This window comes from Haliaeetus leucocephalus, unplaced genomic scaffold, assembly GCF_000737465.1.
Source record: "Haliaeetus leucocephalus isolate CR32 unplaced genomic scaffold, Haliaeetus_leucocephalus-4.0 Scaffold0, whole genome shotgun sequence".
In the NCBI taxonomy this organism is placed as follows: domain Eukaryota; kingdom Metazoa; phylum Chordata; class Aves; order Accipitriformes; family Accipitridae; genus Haliaeetus; species Haliaeetus leucocephalus.
This window is the reverse complement of record NW_010972436.1, coordinates 17135913-17162475: the sequence shown is the minus strand read 5'-3', so window position 1 is coordinate 17162475 and position 26563 is coordinate 17135913. Positions and strand designations below refer to the sequence as shown.

Genomic DNA, 26563 nt, shown 5'->3' with positions numbered 1-26563 from the left:
TACATGGGGATTAAACCAAATGATAAACTTCCTTTTAACGTACAAAAAGAAGTTTTGGGGTTGGGCTTTTTTTTTTTTTTTTCCCCGAAGAAAGTGTTATAAACCAGGCATTTTTTTGAATTTTAGATACACAAGTGCAGCAAGTTCAGTTGCCTAAAAGTAGTTCTAAGACAGCATGCAGAAAACTGGTATTAAAAAAGATGCTAAACCAGCACTGTTTACAATGCCCTATCAATTTGCTGCACCAGCTTAGTAAGCATAACTGCCATTAATATCAACACCAGTAATATTTATGATATGCCGTATCTTCTCTGAGTTGCTTTTCCTGCTACACCTGTTTTTGCTCTCTGTAAAACAGGTACAACAGGTTAACAACTACTGAAATACTAACCAGGACAAGTCCTACCATGTTGAAGCTTCATAGCAAGGCAAGGCTGCTCAAATTTTAGCTAGGAATCCTGACCAAGTACTGTGCTAAGCTGCCTTTGGTCTAGAAAAATGATTTAAGCCAGGACTCTAGCCACACGACATTTTTAGTGGGGATTACAACTAGTCTTTAATACCTCCAGTTCGCAAGTGCTTTGGTAAGATCAATGCAAGGTAAAACACCAACGCAAGGTAACTGTTCTGGACTGGGAAACAAACAAACAAAAAAACCAAAAAAAAAACACCCCAAAAAACAAAACAAAAAAAAAAACCAACCAAAAAAATGGAAAAGAAAAGAAGGAGAAAGCAGTTCTAGCTCATCACCAGCAAAGATTTCTGCTGAATCTCTGATTATTCCAGCCAGTCACCAAAGGAAGCTGTGTATTTTCAAACTTGGGAACATAAGGAACAACATCGTTCTACTTCCTGGTCTCAAATTTAGAATAGTCTTGAATTCTCTTCTTTAGGGCCTCCTCAACCCAGGAAGAAACAAGTGAAAGCCAGTTTTACATAAATCTGGTACCGAGACATTTAACATCTAGGTACAGAGACACAATGGTGGTTGCTACCAGCAGAGATAAGTTAGGCTTTCCCAAGGACAGAAACCAGAGAAAGCAAGGAGGGGTTTATCATATACCTTAAGCAATTAATCTTAACTTCATCAGCACTGAATCACTTTCTTGTTATTTCATTCTTTTCATTTTACTTAATCTTGAAAGACAACTACAACTAAGTCAAAAATAAGACACATGCAAGTGCAGTTGGTGGTCCCCTTAGACATGTACAGGAAAGAATGAACCTACTGTTACCTGTAGGAGTAGAAAGTGAATATGCCATTGTGACCAAGTTTAGCACCTCCACCGTAAGCCCCTCCTTTCTCTCTGATTTCTCTATGTAGGAATTTAGCTGTCATCAACCGTGCAAGAATTCGAAGGCTGTAACAAGAGAAATATCAACAGCAAAGATGTTAAATGAATTGGACAACAGTAATATTCTCAACTTCCTCTGAAGTTCACAAAGATCCCTATTTGCAACGCATTGCTTGTAATCTACACCAGTAATGATAACAATACTCAATATTTAATAATAGCTGAATAATGTGACATTATTTTAAGAGCAGCATTGCCTTGGAACATTCTTTGACTATTTCCATTTATTTCATTTTAATGAAATACAAGAGCAGCCTCCTAAACTTTGTTGCACGCAATAGGATTGTCAACTCCAACACATCCAAGTTGGCAGGGCTGTTTATTCAGAAGTTAGGGGATAGCAGCCCCTCATCACTTCATCTCAGCATTTACTAAAACAGGGCATTTCTGGACCTAGCAATATAAAGGAAGCTCCATAAAGATTTTGTGACAAATGCACTGCAAAGCGTTTTCTATCGATACTCCATTTTCTGTGGTCAGCCTAGCACCTTCCATTTTGTTTTGTGCTGTGCAACATATGCTGAAGCTCCCTGCTGGTTCTGCTTTCCCACCTTGCATAGTCTGCAGCTGTGTAGGGAACTGTTCGAATGCATTCCCCAATATAGTTCACTGGGAACGGAAGTACAAAGTGGGTCTTCATCTGGCATGGTTTGAAAGTAGGATCCTAGGAGAAAAATGCATTATTGTCAGTTAGCAGAGATTAGACAATTCACCCATATGAGAACTCTGGCTTTTTTGAGAACTGTGAAATTCTGCCAAACATACAGACACACAAATACTAAAGCTGCCCCTTAACCTACACTGCAACCAGTGACATTTCGCTTGTGCCCATATTGGCAATCCAGTACACAGGATTACCTTGGGAAACTAAAGTGCATGGACACTGTCCATCAGCTACCCATCCTTGCACACCAGCTTCTCAGTTGTGCAGATCTTGTATTATTACCAAAGAGTTTTGAGTGGCATGCTTCCTCTGCCATGTCTTTACTTTGATTGAAGCAAGTGTTCATTACTCTCCACTTCTATGTCCACATAAGTACATGGTCACCACATTATATTTCAATCCATCTACTCAATTTTAAATATTGAAAACAAATTCAGAAACTGAAACCCACAAAAAAATGCAAACTATTTTTGAACAGTAGCAGCTGTATGAATTTCCACTCAAACATCCCCTGCAATAAACTCAAGTCCTCCTTACAACCCCACTTCAAAACTTCCAGTCCTCTTCATGTCTCCAGGCCTCTGTAGCACTCACTTCTTCACCTCTTTCACACATACACCTGCTTGTGCGCTTGCTTAAGCATGAGCAGAGCCTTACACACCTCCAGTAGCTTTTATGACCCCGTTTCAATACTCTCAAGGCTTTCTTAACTTCAGAGAGCTGTTCTCCAGCCCCTCACACAACCCTGGCTGGTTGGGCCAAGCACAGCAGCATATACATCACTGGTCAGCAAGCAAAACCGCGGGCTGAGCTCTCCCTGCCACCTTCTCAGAGGAGAGCTCAGGGTATGCTAAGCTGTTTTCTCTCCTGTAGCTAAATACAGATTCTCATTTTTACTTAATTGTCACTGATGCTCTTCTGTCAGGTGTCACTCACATTCAGAATCATTTAGGGAGAAGAGGAAGTGACACCACAGGAGCCTGGTTTTGAAAGAAACCAGGTTAAAAATAAAATAAGCATCACTTACAAGAGACAGCACAAGCGAGTATTTGCCTGCATGCACAGACATGGAGTTAGCTAAATGATCTTCACACCAGAACCAAAGAGAAGATAACAAAAAGGATGACACAGAGGGATTGAGAAGTTTGACGGCTAGTTTAAGGAAACAATCCAGTCAGAGGGTGGAACTGAAGGGCACATTATGTTTCAGTGGTGTTCTTCTAAATACTAAAAGAATCTGTAACAGCTTAAGATGGACCATTAGTATCAGTAACAGCCCTGTAATACCAATATTGCCAACCAATACTGTACTTACGTTGACTAGTTTCCTTGTGATCTGCAAACCAGTAAGCATTTCACTTCCCACAGGTTTGACTTCTGAAGATTTCTACAAGAGACCCAGCCCTCATATTAAAAGATGATTTAACAATTTAGACCAAGAATACTACCCCTACCACTCAAACCTCGTTGAAACTATCATCAGACTGTGTCTTCACAAACATAAGCAAGCAACTCAATTACTTCTTTATATTTGAATTTCTAAGCAAATGCCAAATAAATTTCCTTTCAAGAGTAATTTGGCAGTGAAAGACACTAAGACAGATTAAATGAGGCCCCAGAAGTTTCAGACTATCATTTTCCTCATGGGTAAGGAACTGGGAGTTTATTCCAGTCTCGTCAGAAATTAAGACGGAGCTGTGTATTGGCAGAGCAAATCCTTTGTCAACTCTATTGAATCAAGCACATTTTGTGCCAAATGTCCTGAACAGCCAGATAACAAAACAAACTTCTATGCAACTGAGGAACTGCACGTCATGCCCTATTTCCTTTAGCCAACTTTTCAAGTAAAGCTCAGCTAAAAAAGAAATTACAGTTTTATGCAACAGAGAAAGGAAGAATTTCTTTTTCCACATCCCACACAAAAGCGGTAACCTCATGGCAAGGCTTGACTAGCTGATCTACAGGATTACTATTATCTATTTTATTGCGGTAAAGAACAGCTTCTGTGGCAAAACACGTAGCAGCTTGTTACAGAGCTGACTCTTGCAAATTTCTTCAGACTTCTCTGTATGGACATAGTACCTGAGTTCAGATGATCTTCTAATTGTACAGTGGTCTTTACACAAGATCAAGTCAACTGTATTTGATGCCCCAGTCACAAATGAAGTAATTTCTTACCTCAATCACATGGGGACGAACAGGTTTTCTCTCTTTTTTACTTCTAGCTATGCCCTTTATAAATTTCTCTACTTCTTTAGATGCTTCTGGTATCTGTTGAGGTGCTGCATTCACTGAACACCTGTTAAAAGTACATACCAAGTTTTTACATGTTTTTGTGGTTTTGGACAGTCCTTTATAATTTGCACCACTTTGTCTTCCTAAACATTTTCTATTATATCATCAGAATGTTAGATCTGCACTTAAATGACAATTGTTATCACAGAAAAAAAGCAAAATACTCATAATCCAGCATTTGATGTGCCCTCCCCAAAAAAGTCAAGGTCCAATCGCTTTTCTTTTGGCTCTAAACTTTAGCAGTAGCTGTCACAGGACTACATCAGTTTCACAAACTATAAATGTCTCACGAAGAAACTAATGCACTGTGTGTTCTCTCTTTACAGGCAGACTTACCATGGTTTTGAACAGTAGATATTTCCATAATTTCATTCATCATTTCATGCTTTGCAAAACAAAACTTTGCAACTTATGTCACTTCAAATGGATCTGTTTTTGGAACTAATGTGTCTGACACTAAACACCTTAAAGTGCCCTCTTACTTTTTCTAATATATGCATAAAGCAGATTTCAGAATGTCACTATTTTCCTTTTAGGAGAAAAACATCCAAAACAAACTGTATTCTACTGTTACAATACAACAGTATTTATCTCATGGGCGCCTTCAAGGAAAAAAAAAAAGGCAGAACTTTGAGTATATCTGTAAAATCCCACCGGTGATTAACACACTTCTGGTACAACAGCTACATATCAAATTCGCTGTAAGTTTCTCATACCTGTTAAAATTGAACAAAATAAGCCATAGCTACCACTTTGTAAGCAAGGAGAATTTAAACTAATAATATCTTTGTAGTTTTTTTACAGATCTCCCATTTCATAAAACCCCAGTATTCCATGAAGTGCACCGAGAAATGCACAGTCACAGGCCATGGCCTCTCTTTAACGAAAATGCCCCTTTTCTTTTCTTTTTAGCTGGAACTCACCTGATGTTGTCACTATTTAATAAATACTTCTTAATGCGTGGTAATTTGCGTAGTATTGGTTTAATATCAGACATTTCTGCTATTCTCTTCATCAACTTCACCTGTGTGGGAAGAGAAGGCAGAAAGACTACAGATTAATTAAGCCAATAGAAAGAATTAGCAAAAACGAGCACTGTAATTCCAAAGTTGAGGATTTTGGCCACGCTGAAGGATGCCGTTAACTTTTCACCTGATCCATCCCACTGAACATTTCTTGCAGTTCTCCAGAAGGCGTAAGGTTTTTGCTGGCTCTAATAGAGGCATATAAATGCCCACAATCCGGAATCCCATTTGACAGCTCCTGCGCAGTCTTCTTAACCAGCACTCTGAAATGTTCTTCCTCCTCAAATCGGGGGCTGAAAAAGAGTAGAAGCAGGTCTCTAGGTCTCATGCAAAAGCACACCAACGGAATTTATAATACTGAATCATTCACCATATCAAGTTCAACAAAGAGCTTTTAAACTGTTGGTTCTCCATTTAATCCACTATATAGTCATGCAAATGATGGACTACTTAGGTTTAAAAACTGAGAGCTACTAAAGATACAGTTATAAAAAGAAACCCCAAAGTAGGATCTCTAAGAAGGGAATGGTTGGGGGAAGAGGGAAAAAGAGAAACCCAAAACACATGCAAAACCACAAATGAACAAAACCCAATGTACTGTACTTGTTAAATATTTCACTCCATAAATGCATCATGTCTGGCAGATTTCTATCCAAGCATAGAGATGAAAAGAGCACACCCTGAAGGAAAAAATAAAAACAAAACACAAAAAAAAACCCCTTCACACGAGACAACCAAAGCAATGGCCTGAGAAATGCACAATAACTTTTTATGAAAGTGATGCAATGATGCCAACCTAATGCTACACATCACAAAACCACTTTAATGCAGGCTATGCTACTAAAATCAGAGCAGACATGAAACGTAACTGTTCTTCACACAAAGCAAGCCTGTTGATTCCTCCTTCTCAATAGTAAGTAGCAGTTCAGAAACAGAATTTCTTATTTTTCACATAAAGTACAGATAAAACTGTTCTGGGGATGCACCTTTCTGCAAAGGAGTCCCCCTAATTCAAATCCAGGATCCATGGGGAGCCGGCCACAGCAACAGACACCAGCAAGTCTGAAAAAATCTTAAGAAATATTGCTAGGACTGTTATGCCCAATACTAACATTTAACAATCTTGCAAACATTCCATGTTTCTGAACCACAGTAACAGTGACATACACACATTAACAGCAATCTTTATCTATAACATGATACCATTCTGTCCTCTACCCTCTGCTTCCAAAATTTTTTGCAGCACTCAAAAATATGGTGACAGATGCTAGTGAAGCACTGCCTTAAAATGGATAACCACATCATGCACTCCCATTAAGAAAAAATACTAAGTTATTGTAATTGTCAAATTTATATCTTGCACAAAAAGGCACGAGTCCTTTTATACACAAAGTTTTCAATGCACACTAGCTGACCCTCTACCTGGAAGCCCTGACTGACCCTTAACTACACAGCTCTTATTGCAAGAGTAACATCTTGAAATTTATGATTAATTTACCTGTTCATACACATCCAGGTGTGAATCATCTGGAATGATATGAGGGCTGACAGACATCCCACCTGTTTTCAGTTCTATTTTCTGGGCTTGTTCCCTGTAATCAAGGGCTCCACATCCCAGCCTGCAAAAAACAAAAGAGATTTATTTCCCATTTTCACTGTATGCCAAAACCAGGATCCATACGGCATTTGCAAAGTAGACTGTTTAGGGCAATACTAATTTAGCAACTAAACAGTTTGGGGCATTACCAAGCAAACACAATACTTCACACCTTATAAAAGTGTCACACCAAGCTTTTCAATTAAAGCATCCTGTTAATTCAAAATGGTGTATTAAAAAGTGAGCTTTATGCACAGGCTTGCTACCAGCATCCACGTGGAACATCACTTAAGTTGTTACTGCCAATAAAAACAATAGATTCCTCCCAGCCCAGGTCACTTGTTCTGCTCTGTGCCACTCTTTCCCCTATGGTGGGGTCAGTGTTTCTGTGACCACATAGTGAAATTAGACCAAAAATCTATCCAAGTGAAAACTTTAATTTCTGCTAGGCTATTTTTCATTTATATGAATTTTCCAATCTGTTCATAGAGTGCTTGTGTTGATGATGGGGAACAAAGCAATGCAGAGACTGAAGGACAAGGGGAAAGGTGTTGGCAAGTCCGTGGGGAAGAGGGAAAACCACTGTTTCTGCAGGACACCAACATATCAGCATTTCCCTTCTATAATAAGGACAGATGCTGAAATTATTAAAAGCAGTATTATTTCAGTAAGGTGTATTACAGCCTGCTGCTTCAGCTTCTAAGAAAGTAAACCTCTCACTTTGTAATGACGTTGCAGAAGAGCGGCACATATGGTTTGAGCTCCTCAGGAAGTGTGTTCAAGCTGGAAACGGCTCTGAAATAAACCACCCCATTGGTTGGCTGAGCACAGTACTGGACAGGAATTTCATCAGCTAGGGAAAAAAAAAAAACAAAAGCAAAGAACAACTAACAGCTTCCTACTATAAACACATAAAAGCAAAACAATTTCTTACAAGATCTTCCCATTAAGAGTTATTTTCTGTTGGCACTTCAGAGCCACTTCTTGTTTAAACTTTGCACATTGCACTGAATGCTGGACTGAAGGGGTTTTATTGTTTCTGTCCATGGTAAGGTAAGGGGTACCCGGACAACGTGAAGAGAGAATTCCGTTGACAGAGGCCACATTTTAGAGGTAACATTCAAATAAAGGAATGGTAATTTGTTTCTGAACAAGTCAAGAAGTTTTTCTCCCATATTTTTTGCATTCACGACCTCAAAAGTTGAGGAAAACAGGTTCCTGCACTGTACATTCTCTGTTAAGCTAGGGCATTAGAATATACACATTAGAATCTTCACAAAACCAGGTCATTTTAGCATCAAAATTATACAGTACTTGACATTTGCTGGCAATTTTTGCAGGGAAGTGTATGTTAGAAATATACTACAGAGCAGTATTACCTGCAAGATTTTGGCAGAACTGTAACAAAATTGAGATCTACAATTTATTGTTTCCTATCAATCCATGGGGCAGCCACCGGCAAAACAGGGAGAAACTTGCACTGAAGTTAAAAAGAATGACAGTATTATTTTTTTTCTTCCCCCCATGGCCCCTGTATGTCATATTCTGTAGAAAATGGGTAAGGAGGGAAAGCTGTAAGGAAGGCTTGCTGTACAAGCTGCCAGTAGTGCAGCACCATGGCTAAGTCTCTGGAAAACAGGGAGATTGCTCAAGAGCAGTGGAGCACACTACCTGGAGACTCCTCTGACTGCAGGGCAGGGGGGGAGTAAGCAGGGCAGGGAACTTGCATCAGGAGTGCTACTGCCAGACCCCTGGGAAGGGTGGGTGGCTGGCTGGAGCTGAGAAGAGCCCCACATTGCCCCTCAGAGGCGATGGCAAGAAGCATCTGCAAATCCACTGCAAAGTCTACTGCAGAGGTGGCGGACTAGAGGAAAAGGACCGTAACTATGGACAACAAACAGTGAGTACATATGCTTTGCAAAGAGCAAAAAAGAGCAACAGCTGGGCAAGCAGCTAGGTAACAATCTGAACAGTGGTTACACCAACCTGTGAGTGTTGTCTCCAGCACAGTGAATGGGATTTTGGGCTCAATGTCAGACACTTTTAGAGCTGGGAGACAAGACGTATCCTGAGGTTTGCTTTGAAGAGCAATTAATTCCAAACCTAGTAAGGAGAGCAGAATACCAGTTTGTCATTTTCAGTTTTTAGTGAAAGTGCTGTCAAAACCTACCGAGGTGATACAGATCAGAAAAACACAAGAGTCTGAGTTTAGGATTTTCTATCAACAATTCTTTCAATTATTGTACTGAAACAAATTCTGTAGATTATCACGTTGCAACAGCAAACAGAACACTATCTTTGTAAACTCTCTTTCCAATTCCCCCTTCACAATCTGTTTACAGTAACATGCAATTTAAGCCCTGAAGAAGTGACATCTGACAGCCTGTCCTGTCACACAGCTCTGCTAACACCAACACAGGCAACCCAGACCTTAGAGGTAAGAAGCTTATTTCTAAGCCATTCTCCCCAGTTCTTACCCAAGTGCTCTGTCAGTACACTGATGCAACTAAATTATTGTGTTTAATTTTACATTTCAGCCTTTCAAATTCCAGGTGGTCATCTCTAAGCACTCTCCAATTTACCTCTGTAAGTAGCAAGCCTCATCTGATTTTCTGCTCCCCTATCCCCATCTAGTACCAAAGCTTCAAAAGTTTACACCACTTTTTTTGGAGGATTTCTGCAACTAGATCACTGTTTTCACAAAGTTAGATGACTGCCCACGGTTTCCAAGTTATTGCCCAGAATAAGTTAAACACAACATTATTTTTATAGTTGGCTTTTTAAGCAGAAAAGATTAGAAATAAAATTACAAATTCTAAGTTTTATAGGAGCATGGAGCAGACCTCAAAAATAAACAGCTTCAAGGTAAATGGTGGAATTCATTTGGTACTTACTGCAAGTTAACATGGGAAAGAATAAGCAGATCGATATGTTAAAACAATTTCCTTTCTTCTGCCCTACTGGAGACATTGATCTTTCTATTTTTGAGTGTTAAAACTAATGGAATATACCAATCATACATAGTAGTGTAAAGACCATACTGCATAGCCCCATAACACATACACACAAACTTCCAACAAAAAAAATCATTCCTTTCAGAGCAAATGCTGGAGAGTGCCAGAGAATTTAAGATATTCTATAGAACACCAGCTGTGTTTTTAAGCAGTAACCCAAATAAAAATATGAAAAAGCATGTTAACCTTTTTCAAAGATTTGGGTTTTTTCTTCTTCAGAAAGAGCATTGACCTTTTTTTCCAGCTTTTCTGCTTCCATTTTTGCTTGTTTATCATGGTAGTCTTCCTCTGGACTCATTGACAGAGTCAATCTATGTGGATTATCCTGCAGAAGTATACCCAAAAACAAAGCATTATTAATTTTGAGGGCAACTGCCTCCTGTTTTGCTTCAGATTATTGCTTCATCAGCAGTAGATAAAAACCAGTCTGTGCATCATTTGCCCTGCATATTATCAAAAGTATCACAAACGGGCAATTTGAACTCTTCATTTCACACAGAACAGTCTGCTGCAAGGGTGGGGAAGAGAGGCAGCTCACCGCAAGAACAAGCATGAACAACCTTCTGTGAAATTTTAGTATAGAGTCAGAATCCCTCAACAGCACACCGTACTCATTAGTTTAATTAAATCAAGGTTAAACAACTGTACATAATGCTATAGAGCAGCATGCCACAAGTTTTATCTGGAGAATGTTCTAAGATGAGGAATCTGGTTACATGCAGGAGGGTTTCGTTAAATACCTCTTTCAACCTGCCCAAGCTTGAGCACACAGAGATCCCATATGAAGTAAAATGTGCATGCCTTATCCTGCTCAGAAATGCTTTACATCAGTCTTGCTGCCAGAGAACTCCATGCATTATGCAAGTGTCACAACTCCTGTTGTGACACAACTATGCTGTTGTGACACAGCTGCTCTTCGTTTATACAGGACTATGGAATTGTAATAACAAAATTACTCAAGCAGCTTCCATTTCATATAATACTGGGAGGCTAGTCAAAAGACAGTGACCTCAAAAATTGCCCATTTCAAAGTAGGAGTCAAACAGCAACATCTGTCACTGACAGACACAGACAGTAATTTGCAACAATGTAATCGGATTCCGTTTTATTAGTTTATCTCCCCTGTGCTTATGTGGAAAGACTATGGAAACCTGATTGACTACAGAGTTGAAGAGGGAAATGCAGAATTAATCAGGCATAGTAAAATGGACAGGATGAACAGCATTCTCTTCCTTGCTCCTAGCCTTCTAGCTTTATTATCTCCAGGCACAAGGTACAACAGTGCATAATCTTCTGATATAAGAACATCCAACTATTCTCATTACTTCCTACTGAGTCATGTTTTTGCCTTAGCCCCCTCAGCAGAACTGCATAGTAAAGGACACTCTCAAAAATACTGCACCTCTATTTCTTCCCTATAAAAGCCAAAACCTTAACAGCTCCTTACTACTTCCAGACACTAATAACGCCTTTAGGAAAACAGATTTCAGCTGATGCCACTGTCTCTTGTTGCCTTTGAGTATATAAGAACCAGCATTTACTCACTATTAAATCAGGTTGGCAATTACCTATAATAGATCTGCCCTTCAAAACAACTTGAACAATTTGATTGGAAAAAAACCCACCAACAAAACAAACACCAAAAACCACCCCAAAACCACTTTTGCATTGCTATCACTGGATTTTTTATTTCTGGCATTACTAATTCAGGGCTTCAGAACTATTCAATGTTATAATGCCTTTACTGTTTTTATTTCTTCAAGAACTCCAGTAGAACACGTGGAGAGGAAAACAAGAAAAAGAGCAGAAAGCAACTGGCGCTGACAGCAAAATTCAGACAGCAGTTCAGTAAACAGAGGAGCACCAGAATGATCTTTCTTAGAAGCAAAGTCTTTTCAAGGGAAAAGAGATACATCTTGCTATGCCAATGCTAAGGAACACATAACTAGGTCTATAATTCTCTATTCACATCTGAGCTTCTCATTAGGAAAGACCCAGAGTGCCCTTCTATAGCATCAGACATCACAGTTCAGTACATCATTAGCATTTTATCAATGTTCTAATATGTGTATTTCCAAATGTCCAATCAGACAATTTTTTCCATTTTGAAAAGTTTTCACTTCAACTATTTAAAACTAACATGCTTCATTCAAAAGTGCTGCTGTTCATCTACACCTAAAAATAGGCAGTATGGTTATAAAAAAATTAGCCTTCAGTTGAATTTTAAATACAAAACTGTGATTTAAAAATTGATACTGAAGATATTTTTCCATAAGTTTGCCTACCTTAAAATATGTTTTAACTTTTTCCTGAAGAAATGTGGGATTTTCTTTAAGGCACTGCCTGAACCGAGAGACTTTATCTGCAATCTTCAGAAGCTCCACTGGATCCCCATCTTGATTCCAGCAAGACGCTATATACTGAATGAGAAAGAATAATTAGGTAAGCAGGACAATCCATCTGCATTTCTACTACTGACAGCATCTGTATTCCAAAACCATCTTATCACTTATATTTGAATAGCAGATATATGTGAGTTCTAATATATCTGGAGTGGAAAAAAAAAAAAAAGCTGAAAACTTTCTTCAGGTTAAAGGACTATTCCATCATCATCTGTCCGCTGTTCTCTCTACTCTCTCCTCTAATTTTATCATACCAAACCACTTTTTTTTTTTTTTTTTTTTTTTTTTTTGTATAGGTGTGTATATCTGTATTCTGAAAATCCACTGTAATAGTCTTTCCTCCTTCTCATTTAAAATAAATTCAATTTTCAGCCCAAGAAAGAAGGAAAAAAGAAACAGATGGTAGAGACAAAGTAGTAGATAAATATTACAGTCTACCCATTTATTGTATCAAAGTCAGATGAAATGATTAATAATAAGGTAACTCAGACATGTAACATAGATGGTAAATTGGAGAAAGAAGATACTAAATAACCAGCAATACCCACAGGGTATTTCTTTTGGAAGGATTTTTATTCTAGTTTTATTCTCTAGTTTGAGACTATTAAGTTTGCTCGAGTTGCTATTGAAAGTTCTTCCAATACACCACAGAGCAAGATATCAAAATTTCCTCCACTTCTAGTCTTTGTGAATGGAGAAAAAACGCAACAGAAGAAAATAAAAAAATCCCAAGACATATGAAAGAAAAAGCTCTTAAAAGCATATAGAAAACAAATGCATTGGAACTGCCAAAACCACCTCCTCTTGTCTCACCTCTTTAATTACAAGCAGGTATTACAAGCCTTCCAGACTTTTTCAGTAATAACTATTATTATCTATTCTGTGGAAATTCCCTAGTGTGTTTTAAGGAATAGTATTCTTTTAGAATATGCTCAAGATAATTCTCTCGAAATAAAATTAGTCACTCCTTATTTGACGCTTCCATGGGTTCATTACAACAACTCAGTGCTGGTTCTCAGTAAGCAACCTAGAAGTTCAACCATGTATCTACCAGCATTGTCCAAATGCTTTGTGAACCCTGACAGGCTTGGGGCCATGACCACTTCCTTGGTGTCATGGTTTAACCCGCGCCAGCAGCTCAGCCCCACGCAGCCGCTTGCTCACTCCCCTCTCAGCAGGATGCAGGGGGAGAATCGGAAGAGTAAAAGTGAGAAAACTGGGTTGAGATAAAGACAGTTTAATAGGTAAAGCAAAAGCTGCATGCAAGCAGAGCAAAATAAGGAATTCGTACACCACTTCCCATGGGCAGGCAGGTGTACAGCCATCTCCAGGACAGCAGGGCTCCATCATGCCTAACGGTGACTTGGGAAGACAAACACCATCACTCCCAACATCCCCCCTTCCTTCTCCTTCCCCCAGCTTTACATGCTGAGCATGACGCCACATGGTCTGGGATATCCCTGTGGTCAGTTGGGGTCAGCTGTCCCGGCTGTGTCCCCTCCCAACTCCTTGTGCCCCCCCAGCCTCCTCGCTGGTGGGGTGGGTGAGAAGCAGAAAAGGCCTTGGCTCTGGGTAAGCACTGCTCAGCAGTGATGAAAACATCCCTGTATCATCAACACTGTTTCCAGCACAAATCCAAAATATAGCCCCACACTAGCTACTATGAAGAGATTTAACTCTATCCCAGCCAAAACCATTACACTTGGGGAGTTTGTTCCAGTGCTTGACCACCCTCTCCTCGAGGAACTTTTTCCTAATACCAAATCTGTACTTCCATGACACAGCTGGAAGCCATTTCCTCACGTCCTATCACCGGACACCAGAGAGAAGAGACCAGCACCTCCTGCTCTGCTCCCCATCATGAGGGAGTTGTAGACAGCAATGAGGTCACCCCTCAGTCTCATCTTTTCTAAACTGAACAAACCTGTTATCCTCAGCAGCTCCTCATAAGTCATGCCCTCTAGTCCTTTCAGCTCTCTGTTGCCCTCCTTTGGACATGTTCTAATATTATTATGTCCTTACATTGTGGAGCCCAAAACTGCACATAGTATTCGAGGTGAGGCTGCACCAATGCTGAGTGTAGTGGGACAATCACTTCTTTTGATCAGTTAGCTATACTGTCCTTAATGCAACCCAGGATATGCTTGGCTGTTTTTGGCTTTATGTGACTCATACTGAACTCACGAAAACCCTCAGATCCCTTGAATCATAGAATCATAGAGTAGTTTGGGTTGGAAGGTACCTTTAAAGCTCACCTAGTCCAACCCCCCTGCAATGAGCAAGGACATCTTCAACTAGATCAGGTTGCTCAGAGCCCAGTCCAACCTGACCTTGAATGTTTCCAGGTTTCCAGGCCCTTTCTGCAGGGCTGCACTCCAGCCTTTTCCCCCAGTCTACAAGTACATGCAGGATTATACTGTCCCAAGTGCAGAATCCATATTTGTCCTTGTTAAATTTCATAGTTTGTGATTGCTCAGAACTCCAATCTGTGAAGACCTCTCTGTAAGGCCTCTTTACCCTCAAGGGAATCAACAACTCCTCCTAATTTAGTATCATCAGCAAACACACTTGAGTATGCACACATCCTATGTCCAGGTCACTGATAAAACACTGAAGAGAACTGGCCCTAAAATTGAGCCCTGGGGAACACCACTAGTGACTGGCCACCAGCCAGATGCTACTCCATTTACTAAAACTCTTTGAGCCCCACTCTTCAGACAGTGGTTCACCTATCGTACTGCATTTTAAATAAATACATCCCACAGAGGAAAGCCCTCCTAACTGTAAAGCTAGCATAGCACTGGACTACAGCATGGAAGTTAGAGAATCCTTACCACACAACATTTAAAATTACACAGGCTGTCATCTGTGACAGCCAACATGGCTTCACAGGCAAATCATGCCTGACTAATCTGGTGGCATTCTACAATGGAGTGACTGCATTGAAGGATAAGGGAAGAGAAACTGATGTCATCTATCCTGACTTCTGTAAGGCCTTTGACATAGTCCCACACAACATCCTTGTCACTAAATTGGAGAGATAAGAGTTTGACAGATCGACTATTCGATGGATAAGGGATTGGCTGGATGGCTGCATGCAAACAGTTGCATTCAATGGCTCAACATCCAAATGGACATCAGTAACAAGTGATGTCTGTCCCTCAGGGATCCGTATGGGGACCAATACTGTTCAATACCTTTATTAATGACATAGACAGTGGGATTGAGTGCACGCTCAGCAAGTTTGCAGATGACACTAAGCTGAGCGGTATAGTTGATACGCTTGAGGGAAGGGATGCCATGCAGAAGGACTGGGACAGGCTTGAGGAGTGGACCCACATGATTCTCATGAAATTCAATAAGGCCAAGTGCAAGATCTTGCACATGGGCTGGGGCAACAATGAGCAATCAGTACAAGTTGGTGATGAATGGTTTGAAAGTAGCCCTGCAGAGAAGGGCTTGGGGATACTGGGAAATGAAAAACTGGCTATGAGGCCGCAATGTGTGTTTGCAGCTCAGAAAGCTAATCGTATCCCAGGCTGCATAAAAAGAAGCATGGTCAGCACGTTGAGAGAGGCGATTCTCCCTCTCTACTCTGCTTTCATGAGACCCCACCTGAAGTACTGCATCCAGCTCTGGGGCCCAGAGTACAAGACAGACATTGACCTGTTAGAGCGGACCTGGAGGAGGGCCACAAAAATGATCAGAGGGCTGGAACACCTCTCCTATGAAGAAAGGCTAAGAGAGTTGGGGTTGTTCAGCCTGGAGAAGAGAAGGCTTCAGGAGGACATTTCAATATACGAAGGGGGCTTATAGGAAACACAAGAGAGACTTTTTACCATGGCCTGTACTAACAGGACAAGAGGCAATGGTTTTAAACTGAAAGAGGGTATATTTAGATTGGACATAAGGAAGAAATTCTTTACAATGAGGGTGGTGAGACACTGGAACAGCTTACCCAGAGAAGCTGTGGATGCCCCATCATTAGAAGTGTTCAAGGTCAGGTTGGATAGGGCTTTGAGCAACTTGATCTAGTGAAAGATGGCCCTGCCCAGAGCAGGGAGGTTGGAACTAGATGATCTTTAAAGGTCCCTTCCAATACAAACCATTCTATGATTACTTTAGTTTTAACTAGGTCCCTTTCAGACCTTTTTCAAGGTCAACTTCTAAAACATGACCTCAGGGAAATGAACTGAAATATAATCCTCCTCTATGGGAGTATTAACACCAAACGCCACGACTGGTCTTTAAAAGCAAGAATTGTTTAAGAGCTTTCTGTTCTAGAATTAAGTCCTAACAGTTGAATCAACTTCAAGACTTAAGAATGTTGAAAGATAAAGTATATGCGTAAATATTTCACCAGACAGAATTACTCACACAATCTGAAGACATGCTAGAAACTATTGGCTATCAAAGTTAGGCACATTTTGCCAGATTCTACTATTAAACATGACAGGCAATTAAACATCCACAATTTGTCTGTATCACTGTATGGCAATCTGATTTGAAACAGCTCTTGGCTGTGGCTCTCCCATTTGCAAGTCTCATGTTAATCCAGGGCTCTGCTTCTTTACCTAACTTTGTATGCCAAAGGAATGAACTCCCGTTCATGCTGAAGAAGATACAACCCTTGAGATAGAAAGTGGAAGAGCTGTGAAGCAACTGAAGTTGCTGCAGAGCAGAAAAAAAACCAGAGGAAGGACACAGGAGGACGAGTGGCAGTAGGAGGCCCTGAATTTCCAAACTGACTGCAAATACTGCAGCTAACTTGTTCCCAAATTTACAACAACTTGCAAACTTCTCAAAGACACCACATTCTGCTGTGGAACATGTTTTCTGTAACAGCTTTGGATCAAAACTTTGATACAGCTTTGGTATCAAAATTTGAGGCCAAGAATTGAATTAGTGTACATTTTCACTTGTGAATCTTGAAATTAAATTACGGCAATACAACCCTAAATTCCATAGAAAAATATAGTCCCTCTAATTTTTAAAAATACATAGGCATCTAGCCAAAACATACAGTTCCAAGAGCCAGTACGTCATGCCTCTCTTACAGAAGTAGTCAGTGCTACTGCAGTCAAAGCTACTATTCAGGCAAAGACAACAGGCTCACTGCCCGATTAAGTCATACAGTGTAGAGTCCAGCAATAGTTTGAAGGCTACCAAAAAGAAGGAAGATGTATATGAGATGACAAAAGAAAAGCCCTGAAGTGAAAAGTTTTACGTATCAAGAGCCTACAAAATGACCCCAAATTTCATAAAGACGCAGACAGTAGATTCCTTATCCATTCCTAAAAAAACACCACTCATGGGCACACATACAGACTTACAGATGTCAGGGCAAGTCCAAAACTCGTAGACTGATGCTTCAGCTGGATTTCAATTTTGTGAAGTAGAGCTTCAATCCTATCTTCCTCAAATCCTTTCCTTTGGGAAGGGGTGATGAGAGAAGGAAATCATATCCATTAACACTAATCACCTTCAGTGAAGTTATGAAAATGAATTATAACATCGATAAAGGAAGCATTACAACATAATGTCTTCCACACTGAATTAAATCTGATATGAAATAATCTTATCATGCTGTGTCATTCAGTGAAACTGCACTAATATCATTAAACTCCTGAAGGTTATGCTGATGAATATGCTACAACAGAGGAAGTAGCAGATACAAGTTTTAGGAGTATTGAACAATATTACTGCTTCCTTGGCACATTTAATATAACTAAATTTTTAAGGCATATTATTAAATATATGTCTGTATTATTATATGTCTATATATTATTAATATCTAACTGTAAGACTGTATTAAGGAACTAACAGTATTCTCAAAAATTTAGCATTACTCACGCAATAACTTCATCAACTGTTCTGGCAATTATCTGTTTCACAGTATCAATGTCTCTTTCGGCAATACCCTGTAGACCAACACTGAAATAAGCTTCTCTTGTTGAGCCATTAAACCTAGAATAAAACATATTCAACTCAGTGACAAGTACTAGAACTTAAGCATTAAACCTGCCAGCAAAGGCAGAAGGGGAAAAAATACCCATCATTTCCACATACAATGGCTTTTAAAAGCTAGAGAGAAAGAAAAATAATTACCAAAGAGGCAAAACCCAGAACTTAAAAGCATTTCTTTGTTCAATTTCAGTAGTAGTAGCCACTGTTAAGAAAACATATGGCATATGATATTAGAGAAAGAAAAACAGTTATAGAAGAAAAGCTGGTCTTTTCTGTTCATCTTCCCGTTCATCTGTAAGTACTTTCAGGTGAAGAAGTCTCTTTTTTTAAGGTAAAAATTTTAGCTGCCTCTTAGGCCAAACACATACATTCTACTTAAGCAAGTGACTGGAATGGTACTTTTAAATTTGTAGTTTTAAAGCAGTATTTGTAAATTAAGTGGTGAAGATGAAGTGTTCCATGTTTGTTGCAATTATTTTCAATGGTACTCAAAAAAAAAAAAGATAATTTGACCAAGCTGTCAGGTAGGGTTAACCATAAGAACTCATCTTTAGAGAGACAAATTGACACTTGCAGAAATACAGAACACCTAGCAGTTCAAACTGAAGGCAACAAACAAAAAGCAATAGGTGCTCATCAACTCTAAACATCCACTATTCCATGTCTAAAAACCACAGAAGGAATTCAATGACAGACTCAGGTATTGAATTCTGGAATACTGATTTCTGGATTCAAACTTATTCTTCTAGATTGATTCATCAGCACAGTCACTAAGGAAAATTAAAGCCATCTCACTGTATGGCTCAACACCGTATTAATATAGTCAACCTGGAAAAGGTTCAGCTGACAAAACATACAACTGAATCACTCCTTCAGTGTCTAAAGATGGATTTCTGCTGCCATGCTCTGTAATATCAAGATGTCTGCATGGCACTGCCAATGCATAACACAGGACTTGCAGGAAGCCCATGACTTCACATAGAGTACTCTGCCTGGCTTGAACTGTCTCCAAGACATTAAAATCATAAATGAGTATATTAAGGTTTCCCACTCAAATATCCAAGACAGTCAGTGGAGACAAAGGCGTGATTTTCATCATCCTCAAGTCTAAAAATCACTCAGAGGAATTATGCCCTGAAAGCGCTTCTTTCTTTCTGCTGACAATAAAGGCAAACTACAATGAGCAGCTGAGCCTGTAGTTAGGTGAAGACAATGCATGCATCCTTAGTCTGCAGCACTGAGCGAGCTCAGAAGACTGGCTGCAAGAGCTACAGTTTGAATAAGTAAGTGTTGGCAGAAATATCCTTTTGTACTGAGGTAATAGTAAGTTAATGGCACCTAATTGCACAAAAGTGCATTTGTGACAAACCTACCTACTACTAAATCACAGAATTAAAGCAAAAAAACAAAGGTAACACAGTATAGAGAAGAGCTAGCAAACTCTTCTGAGTAATCCTAAATGGCCAAGATGAAAACCCCAAGTAAATTAGGGCACTGAAGGTATACCATGTTTTTATCTACCCATTTTTCTTGTTCATAAGCTTTAAACAGTACAAGTTTGTACAAACTAACATATCAAGTTATTTTGACAAGCCAAAAATTACACTTGAGAATGCTTTATAGTTCATGAGTAGAAACTCTTAAGATGTTCTAGTATTAAAATAAGCTTATTCTGGTGTAAATAGCCAGTATGAGAGATGACTTCTCCCAACTTAATAGTGGTTTGTAACTTTTCTAATATTGTTTATAGTGATGAAATGTAAATTGCAACACTTACCCAACATCAGGAGAAAAATCTGTACCAACACCAGACTCAATTAAGGCTTTGTAAAAAGGAGAATTCGGCCCCTCAACCAACAGTGAAGACAACAGGCTTAGTGTGAACGTTTCAAAAGTGTCTGTAATACTGAAGAAAAATTAATAGTTCTTAAAAAACATCAAGCTACGAATATGTGACACCCAGCATCACTGAGTTAATTTCAGAAGAATTACTTCCACAAAACAATGTTGAGGGAGCAAGGGAGAAATAATGGTCAGTTATGAACACTGCACCAAACCTTTGGGAACTAAGAGAGTCCTGCATCTTTCACTTGTTATAACTAGCAGTAAAGCAAGTTAAATTAGGCTGCAAGGGTAGATAAAGTTAGTAGTAGGGTCATACAGAAATGCTTGCACATGGCACAAAACTGAAAGACAGGAAGCCAGTGATCCCAGAAGTCTAATCAACTGAACAGTTCTGTAAGGTAATGCCTAATTTTCCTTATGCCTATCTGCTAAAAAAATAAAAAAAAAAAACCAGGAAAAATTCTGCTTAGCAATTAAATTCTCATCTACTAAAGCAGGATTTGTCTAGCTTTTCCATGGCATTATTTACCTTAAAGATGACATTTATGAAGAGGGATTGGGGGACATGAAATATGCCTGCATCTTGCTTGAAGTTCTAAAATGAGCCTTTGATTCAGAATTTCATTTTGATACACTTACTCTGTCAACAAGTAGCTGACGCTGACAGTTGTCTGCTTGGAAGGATCGGCAGCAAATGAGTCTAAGCCACATGTTACACTGTGTTCTCTCTGTAAAGTATAATAAATACATTTGATGCAGAATAAACTCAGATACAAATAAAAAAAATGACTGCTTGCATCTTCGTAGCATCTTCCTTCCAAAGATTTCAAATAATTTTACAGATACTCATGAGCAAGTTCAATATTCATGAGTAAATACACAAACACGGGATATCTTCAAAAATATGAGTGGTATCTCAATTTTTACAAGTGGACAATAGAGGAGAGGATCAAGAAAATCTGGCCATAATTAATGTTCTGAGCTGTGTTTCAAAGAAATGCTTACACTTCGGGATAAGCCAGGGAGGAAAAGGGGGAGGAGGGAAGGAGAGAATGGAAAAAATTATTTTTGACATGAATGTTTGGAAGCTTAGGTACCATTAGAGGGCATATTCCTGACACTAAGTATCAATATTTCTATCAGTAGCACTAAATGCTTTCCATTAATAAATGTTTCAGTGCTTCAAATGATGAGGGACTTGAAAACTGGAAAATAAGAAAAATAAACAACTGCACGCAATCATTACATTACTGAAACTCAAAAGTAAATGTAGTTTTTCCGCACTGTAACCAAATATAAAAATACTTCAGCTCATTTACACACAAAAACACTTCTAAACAAAAAAATAACTCCAGCAGGCTGGCCTAAAACATTAATGTGTTATATTTGGTTTCTGCAAGTCCAAGATTGGATGTGCACTGTTTCTTTTTGTTTGTTTCATTTTAATTTTAATTTTTTTTTTTTTTTTTTTTTTTTTACTTACAGGCTTTTCCCAGAGTTTCTGTTTCGGGATTTCAGTATTTGATTCAATTCTTTCAAATTTTATCAATGCTTCCTCATGTATTTGTTTCAGGTGTTGCTCCAGTGGAAAATTACCATAAGTGAAAAATCTGCATTTCAAATGAAAGACTGAGGTTAAGCATCAGATTTTACATGAAATTTACAGTAACAGCTTTTATTATACTCTGAATTTCATGTGGTTTTTCAGCAATTCAGTTGCATCTAGAATGGAACATAGAAGGGCCCCTAGGTTAAAGACCCATGAGTTTGCCACATACATAAAACTCACAGATCTGGTAAAATTCCATATTTTTCAGCTTCTGGTTTATGCTTCAGAGGCCACAAAAAGCTAGAATTCATTTAGTTGCAGCAATATACAAGGTTCCAAGAAAAAAACATTAGTAATTGAAGCCAGAATCCCAGTGCTCTAAAGTTTCAGAGGACAAAATTCTTATGGTCCTCACACACAACGTATAAAATACAATGATCTATGTCTTAACTGATCTATAAAACATGGCTGGGTTCTGGGGGTCAGGCTACCAAGCACATTCCCACACCTGGATTAAATATGAGCACGAGGTTATGTTTCGGGTAAATCTTATTCCCCGATTAAAATCTTAACACAGGTACAGTAGAATACTTGGGATGATGAGAAAAACAAAGGATGGTAAATTCACTATCATTACACAAGCTGATGTTTCGTATGTGAATTAATCAGACTAACAGATTGACCACAAAATCAGTACAGAAGAAACAACAATACTATAGATTTCCCTCCATATCACTTTCAACTTGACTTTTAGCTTGCATACCTTATTAGTACTGAAAGAATTAGTATCCGACTCAAATGAATATCCATTATTTAGAACCTGATACAGTACTGTGTGATTCAGGAGCAAATGAACAGCCGTTCATTTGGAATTTTATTTTATAACTTCATCTGTGTTGACTTCAAGGAGGACAGGAACTCCTAGACTCATCTACACTATTTGTATCATAACTCCCTAATAGTATCACCAAGTACTTATTAGCATGTTCCATTTCCCACTGACCCATATAAGTTCAATATTTGAAATCCTCAAAACAAATCATCATAATCAAGCAGGCAGATGCACTCTAGAAAATCAGCCATCTCTCCTTCCTGCCTCCAATTCACCCTTCACTGCTCTTCCTAGAGCAAATTCCTTGCTTCAATGCTGTCCTAGGTGCTGTAGGGCACAGGTTATCTAAGTTGCTGGCCATGTGAATGGAAACACTGTATTGCTGGTTCTCCCTTCACAAAAATACGAACAGAGTGCTAACACACTATATAACCTAAAAAGTTAGTCACAGATCTCAGATACCTGGAATTGCTTGGATGATAATGTGTGGCATGGAACTGTTTAAGCTGTTCCCATGTAAGATCAGGAATACATAATGGATCTCCACCAGATACTACACCGTAAGTGTGATCAGGGAGAATTTTATTCTGCAGGTGCTGTGCAAATATCCTCTCATTATCTGTCTTAAGAGGAAAACACATTTCAGTAAAAATCATCGAAACACATATTTTTAAAATAAAAGGTGCTCAATAATAAGACCTCAGAGCTCTAACTTACACAGAAACTCCTCCTCACATAAGCATTTTGTTCTGTAGTCCCACATACTTTAATAAAACTAGCTACATTACCATGTCAATTTAAAAGAAAATTCTACAATACAATCCATTAACAAGGTGGTTTTTTATATGTAAACAAACTTTTGACAGCTGAACTTTAAGAATAACCATGTAACAGATTGTTGACTTTACTGAGGACTTAAATTTCAGAGGAATGGAAATCTCTGGTGCAGTAACACCACTGATAACCTACAGCTTAGGCCACTTAAACCAAACATTCACAAAACTTACAAACGCCCCTTTCATTTCATTAAAAACAACTCCTTTGAAGACTAGAGGTGTCTGAGGATCAGCTGGGTTTTCATGTTCTAACCTCCAACCTTCTTGCCTGAAAAAAATTAATAACAGGAAGTGTTGGGAGTTTTAAGGTTTTAGTTTTATTTTGTTCTGTTTTTTTTTCTTTTTAATTTGAGGTTTCCATACACCTCAAGCTGTCCACATCTTACCAGAAATCTAGTTGCCGCAAACATGGAAAGAAAGCTGCATCCAAGTACACTGACAGGAGATTCTGAAAATCCTTCGGATTTTGTGTTGAGAACGGATAGAGCGTGTAATCACTAGCTGCATATAAAGAAACATAAAAAGATCAGAATTTAGAAAGTCTAAGATGCATTTTGCCCTCATTTATTTTTAAGTTCTCATCTATATGAAGTAACTGGAAGAGAAGAAACTTACTAAATGAAATAGGTTTTTGCAGAGGAATACATAGAAGTTTAACACTGCCATTATTTTACCATGAAAATTATTTATATATATATGGCAAAAGCAAAGTTAAGTGTACTGTTGTATACTATAAAGATCTAGCTCCATCAGGACTTTGTAACTGCCAAATGAACAAGATCTATTTTGTTGCCTTGCCTTGTTAGTTTTGTAATATCTCATTCACAACATTCACACTTAACAATAACGGCTCTCCAAAGGGAAATTAGGGAGAGCTGACAGACAGCTCTACTGCAATAAAACCTCAAGCATTTTAAGTGGTATTACTTACTGTGGGCTCACCTGTGAATGCATTCATAAAAGTGGACAGTGACCTGTTTAACATTTTAAAGAATGGATCTCTGCAAGGATACTTTTGAGAACCACATAACACAGTGTGCTCCAGAACATGCGGGACCCCAGTGCTGTCCATTGGAGTGGTTCGGAATTGTATACTGCAAGACAGAGAGGAATGTGGTTATTTGTGATGAGAAGTCCACCCACCTCTTAACTGCAGCTGTGATTTATGGGAACATTATCAGTGTCCAGTAACTAACATGACATAGAGCAGGATGCAGAGTTACTGAGTTCTTAAGACTCTTGAATGCTCAGTCACCTCCTCCAGAGGGTGTACAACCTCTGCACTTCTACTTCTGGAGGTGGTACATAAGTTTTCAGCATGTAACTAAACACATTTCTTTTTTACCCAAAAGGCTCAGAAAAAAACCTTCATGGAACCTTATGGAAAAAAAGAACTGATTTACAACTTGCAGCCAGAAGGCAGTTTATTGGAAAGTCCAGTTTTCGGTTCACCAATACAGAAGAGATGATAATAAATTTGAAGTAGTTTAGTGGAGAGCCATTAAGATGGCTGGAACCATGCCCTGTGAAAAGAGGCTGAGGAAATTGGGCTCATTTAGCCTGAAGAAGGAAAGACATCAGGGGATTCAATAGCTGCCTTCCAATACCTACAAGGAGGTTATGATGAAGACAGGTTCCTTGCATAGATACGCATGAGGGAAGGACAAAAGACCACGTTCATAAACTGAAGCAAGGCAGGTTCCAACTTGATATTAAGGAAGAAACCACTCCACCATACGGACAGTCAAACACCGGGAACAGGTTGCCCAGAGAGGTTGCACAATCTCTGTCTTTGGAAGTTTTCAAGGCCCACCTGGATAAGTGTCTGAGGAACTGCACCTGAATTAAGTGCTGACCCTGCTTTGAGCAGCAGACTGAACAACAGACGTCATGACATCTGTTCCAACCTGAAAAACTTTAAGGAAGTCCCACAAAGGAAGTACTATCCTCTTTGTTATCACATAAAAATCCAGTTATGAAGCTGGATTACAGTTTAGAAACCCCAAGGTGATGCTGAGATGGAATGTGCTATACATAGATTAATGTTTACCTGAACAGATTATTGGAGTCCTCCCGAGCCACATGTAAATACCTGGCTCCTGTACCATCATGACTAAGCTTCACTGCAGTCAGGAACAGCTCAGGAACAGCTGTCACCTGCATTGGAAGAAAACATCCGTATTACAGTGTGACTGCAACTAGGTCAAATAAAATAATGGATGATATAGCAATGATCAGTTTGTTGATCTGTATATAATACTGCCATATACAGTATTAAATAAATTCTTGTTCCTATGGTTTGTGAGGGAAAAAAAAAGTACGCAAATGGAAAATAAAGTTTAAAAAAACATTTAAAATACACTACAACCAAATAAATATACTCTTCTGTTATAGATATCAAGACCAGAACAATTCGATCAGAGGTACAAAGAAAAGACATATATTCAAAAGCCAGCGGTGAGGGCAGCAAAAGAAAAATCAGGGAAACCAGTTCTACCACTAGCTCTGTCACTAGCAATCACTTTTTTGCAAATTACCTTTACTCTCTGCTTCTGCTTTTTTCTTTAAAAAAATGAGAAGAAATTCGACATATTAGTTCCATTGCAGGTTCTTAACAAAGATATTAAAGGCAGCTGAGGAGATAAAATATTACTTGAACACATTTCATAAAGCAGCACGCAGTGAAGTTCAGTTATCTGTCAGGACTTTTAGAGGAGCAAGCACTCAACCTCTGCAGCAGACACACAAACGGCCGGGGTGCGTTATTTACTCGAGAAGAGCCAGCTCCCTAGGGGAACACGTGTTCATGTTACCTAGAGAATCTGGTTGCAGAGAGGTAACTACGAGGAACCGCTGCATCGTTTTTTAACTGACCCCCCAAAGCATCTACGCCAAGTGTTCAGCGGACTCCTGGCCTCCCCTAGGCGCCTTCCCGCCAAGGGACACTTTATCCATACGAACCTGAGGAAAGGCAGGCGAAGGGCGACGCTTACCTGCTCTACAGTGAACCCGTGGATTTGCTCGCCCACCCTGTACCGCAGCGCTCTTTCGTTAGCGGGAACGCTCTTCCACCTCCACGACTCCCGAGTCAGAGACCTGAAACGAACGCTTCCCTCTGGAACAAACGCGCTCCCACCAGCGGAGGCCGTCCCTCGCACCCGCCCTGAGGGAGGGAGGCGGGG

At 39.2% G+C, this 26563-nt stretch overlaps 1 protein-coding gene across 1 annotated transcript in view; it reads right to left on the bottom strand.

Annotated features, from left to right (window-relative positions):
* PITRM1 (pitrilysin metallopeptidase 1) overlaps positions 1-26563 on the bottom strand; it is a 31007-nt gene that overhangs the window by 3069 nt on the left and 1375 nt on the right. The window contains exons 2-24 of the mRNA XM_010562994.1: positions 26375-26544; positions 25432-25538; positions 24324-24475; positions 23768-23882; positions 23553-23649; positions 23008-23168; positions 21648-21774; positions 20804-20892; positions 20097-20225; positions 18206-18319; positions 17686-17782; positions 12236-12370; positions 10137-10275; positions 8923-9039; positions 7657-7789; positions 6838-6958; positions 5943-6019; positions 5467-5632; positions 5238-5338; positions 4198-4318; positions 3335-3406; positions 1907-2019; positions 1236-1361 (exon numbers count right to left, since the gene is read on the bottom strand). Of these exons, the coding sequence (XP_010561296.1) occupies positions 1236-1361; positions 1907-2019; positions 3335-3406; positions 4198-4318; positions 5238-5338; positions 5467-5632; positions 5943-6019; positions 6838-6958; positions 7657-7789; positions 8923-9039; positions 10137-10275; positions 12236-12370; positions 17686-17782; positions 18206-18319; positions 20097-20225; positions 20804-20892; positions 21648-21774; positions 23008-23168; positions 23553-23649; positions 23768-23882; positions 24324-24475; positions 25432-25538; positions 26375-26544 (2779 nt within the window). The remainder of the gene's footprint in view (positions 1-1235; positions 1362-1906; positions 2020-3334; positions 3407-4197; positions 4319-5237; positions 5339-5466; positions 5633-5942; positions 6020-6837; positions 6959-7656; positions 7790-8922; positions 9040-10136; positions 10276-12235; positions 12371-17685; positions 17783-18205; positions 18320-20096; positions 20226-20803; positions 20893-21647; positions 21775-23007; positions 23169-23552; positions 23650-23767; positions 23883-24323; positions 24476-25431; positions 25539-26374; positions 26545-26563) is intronic.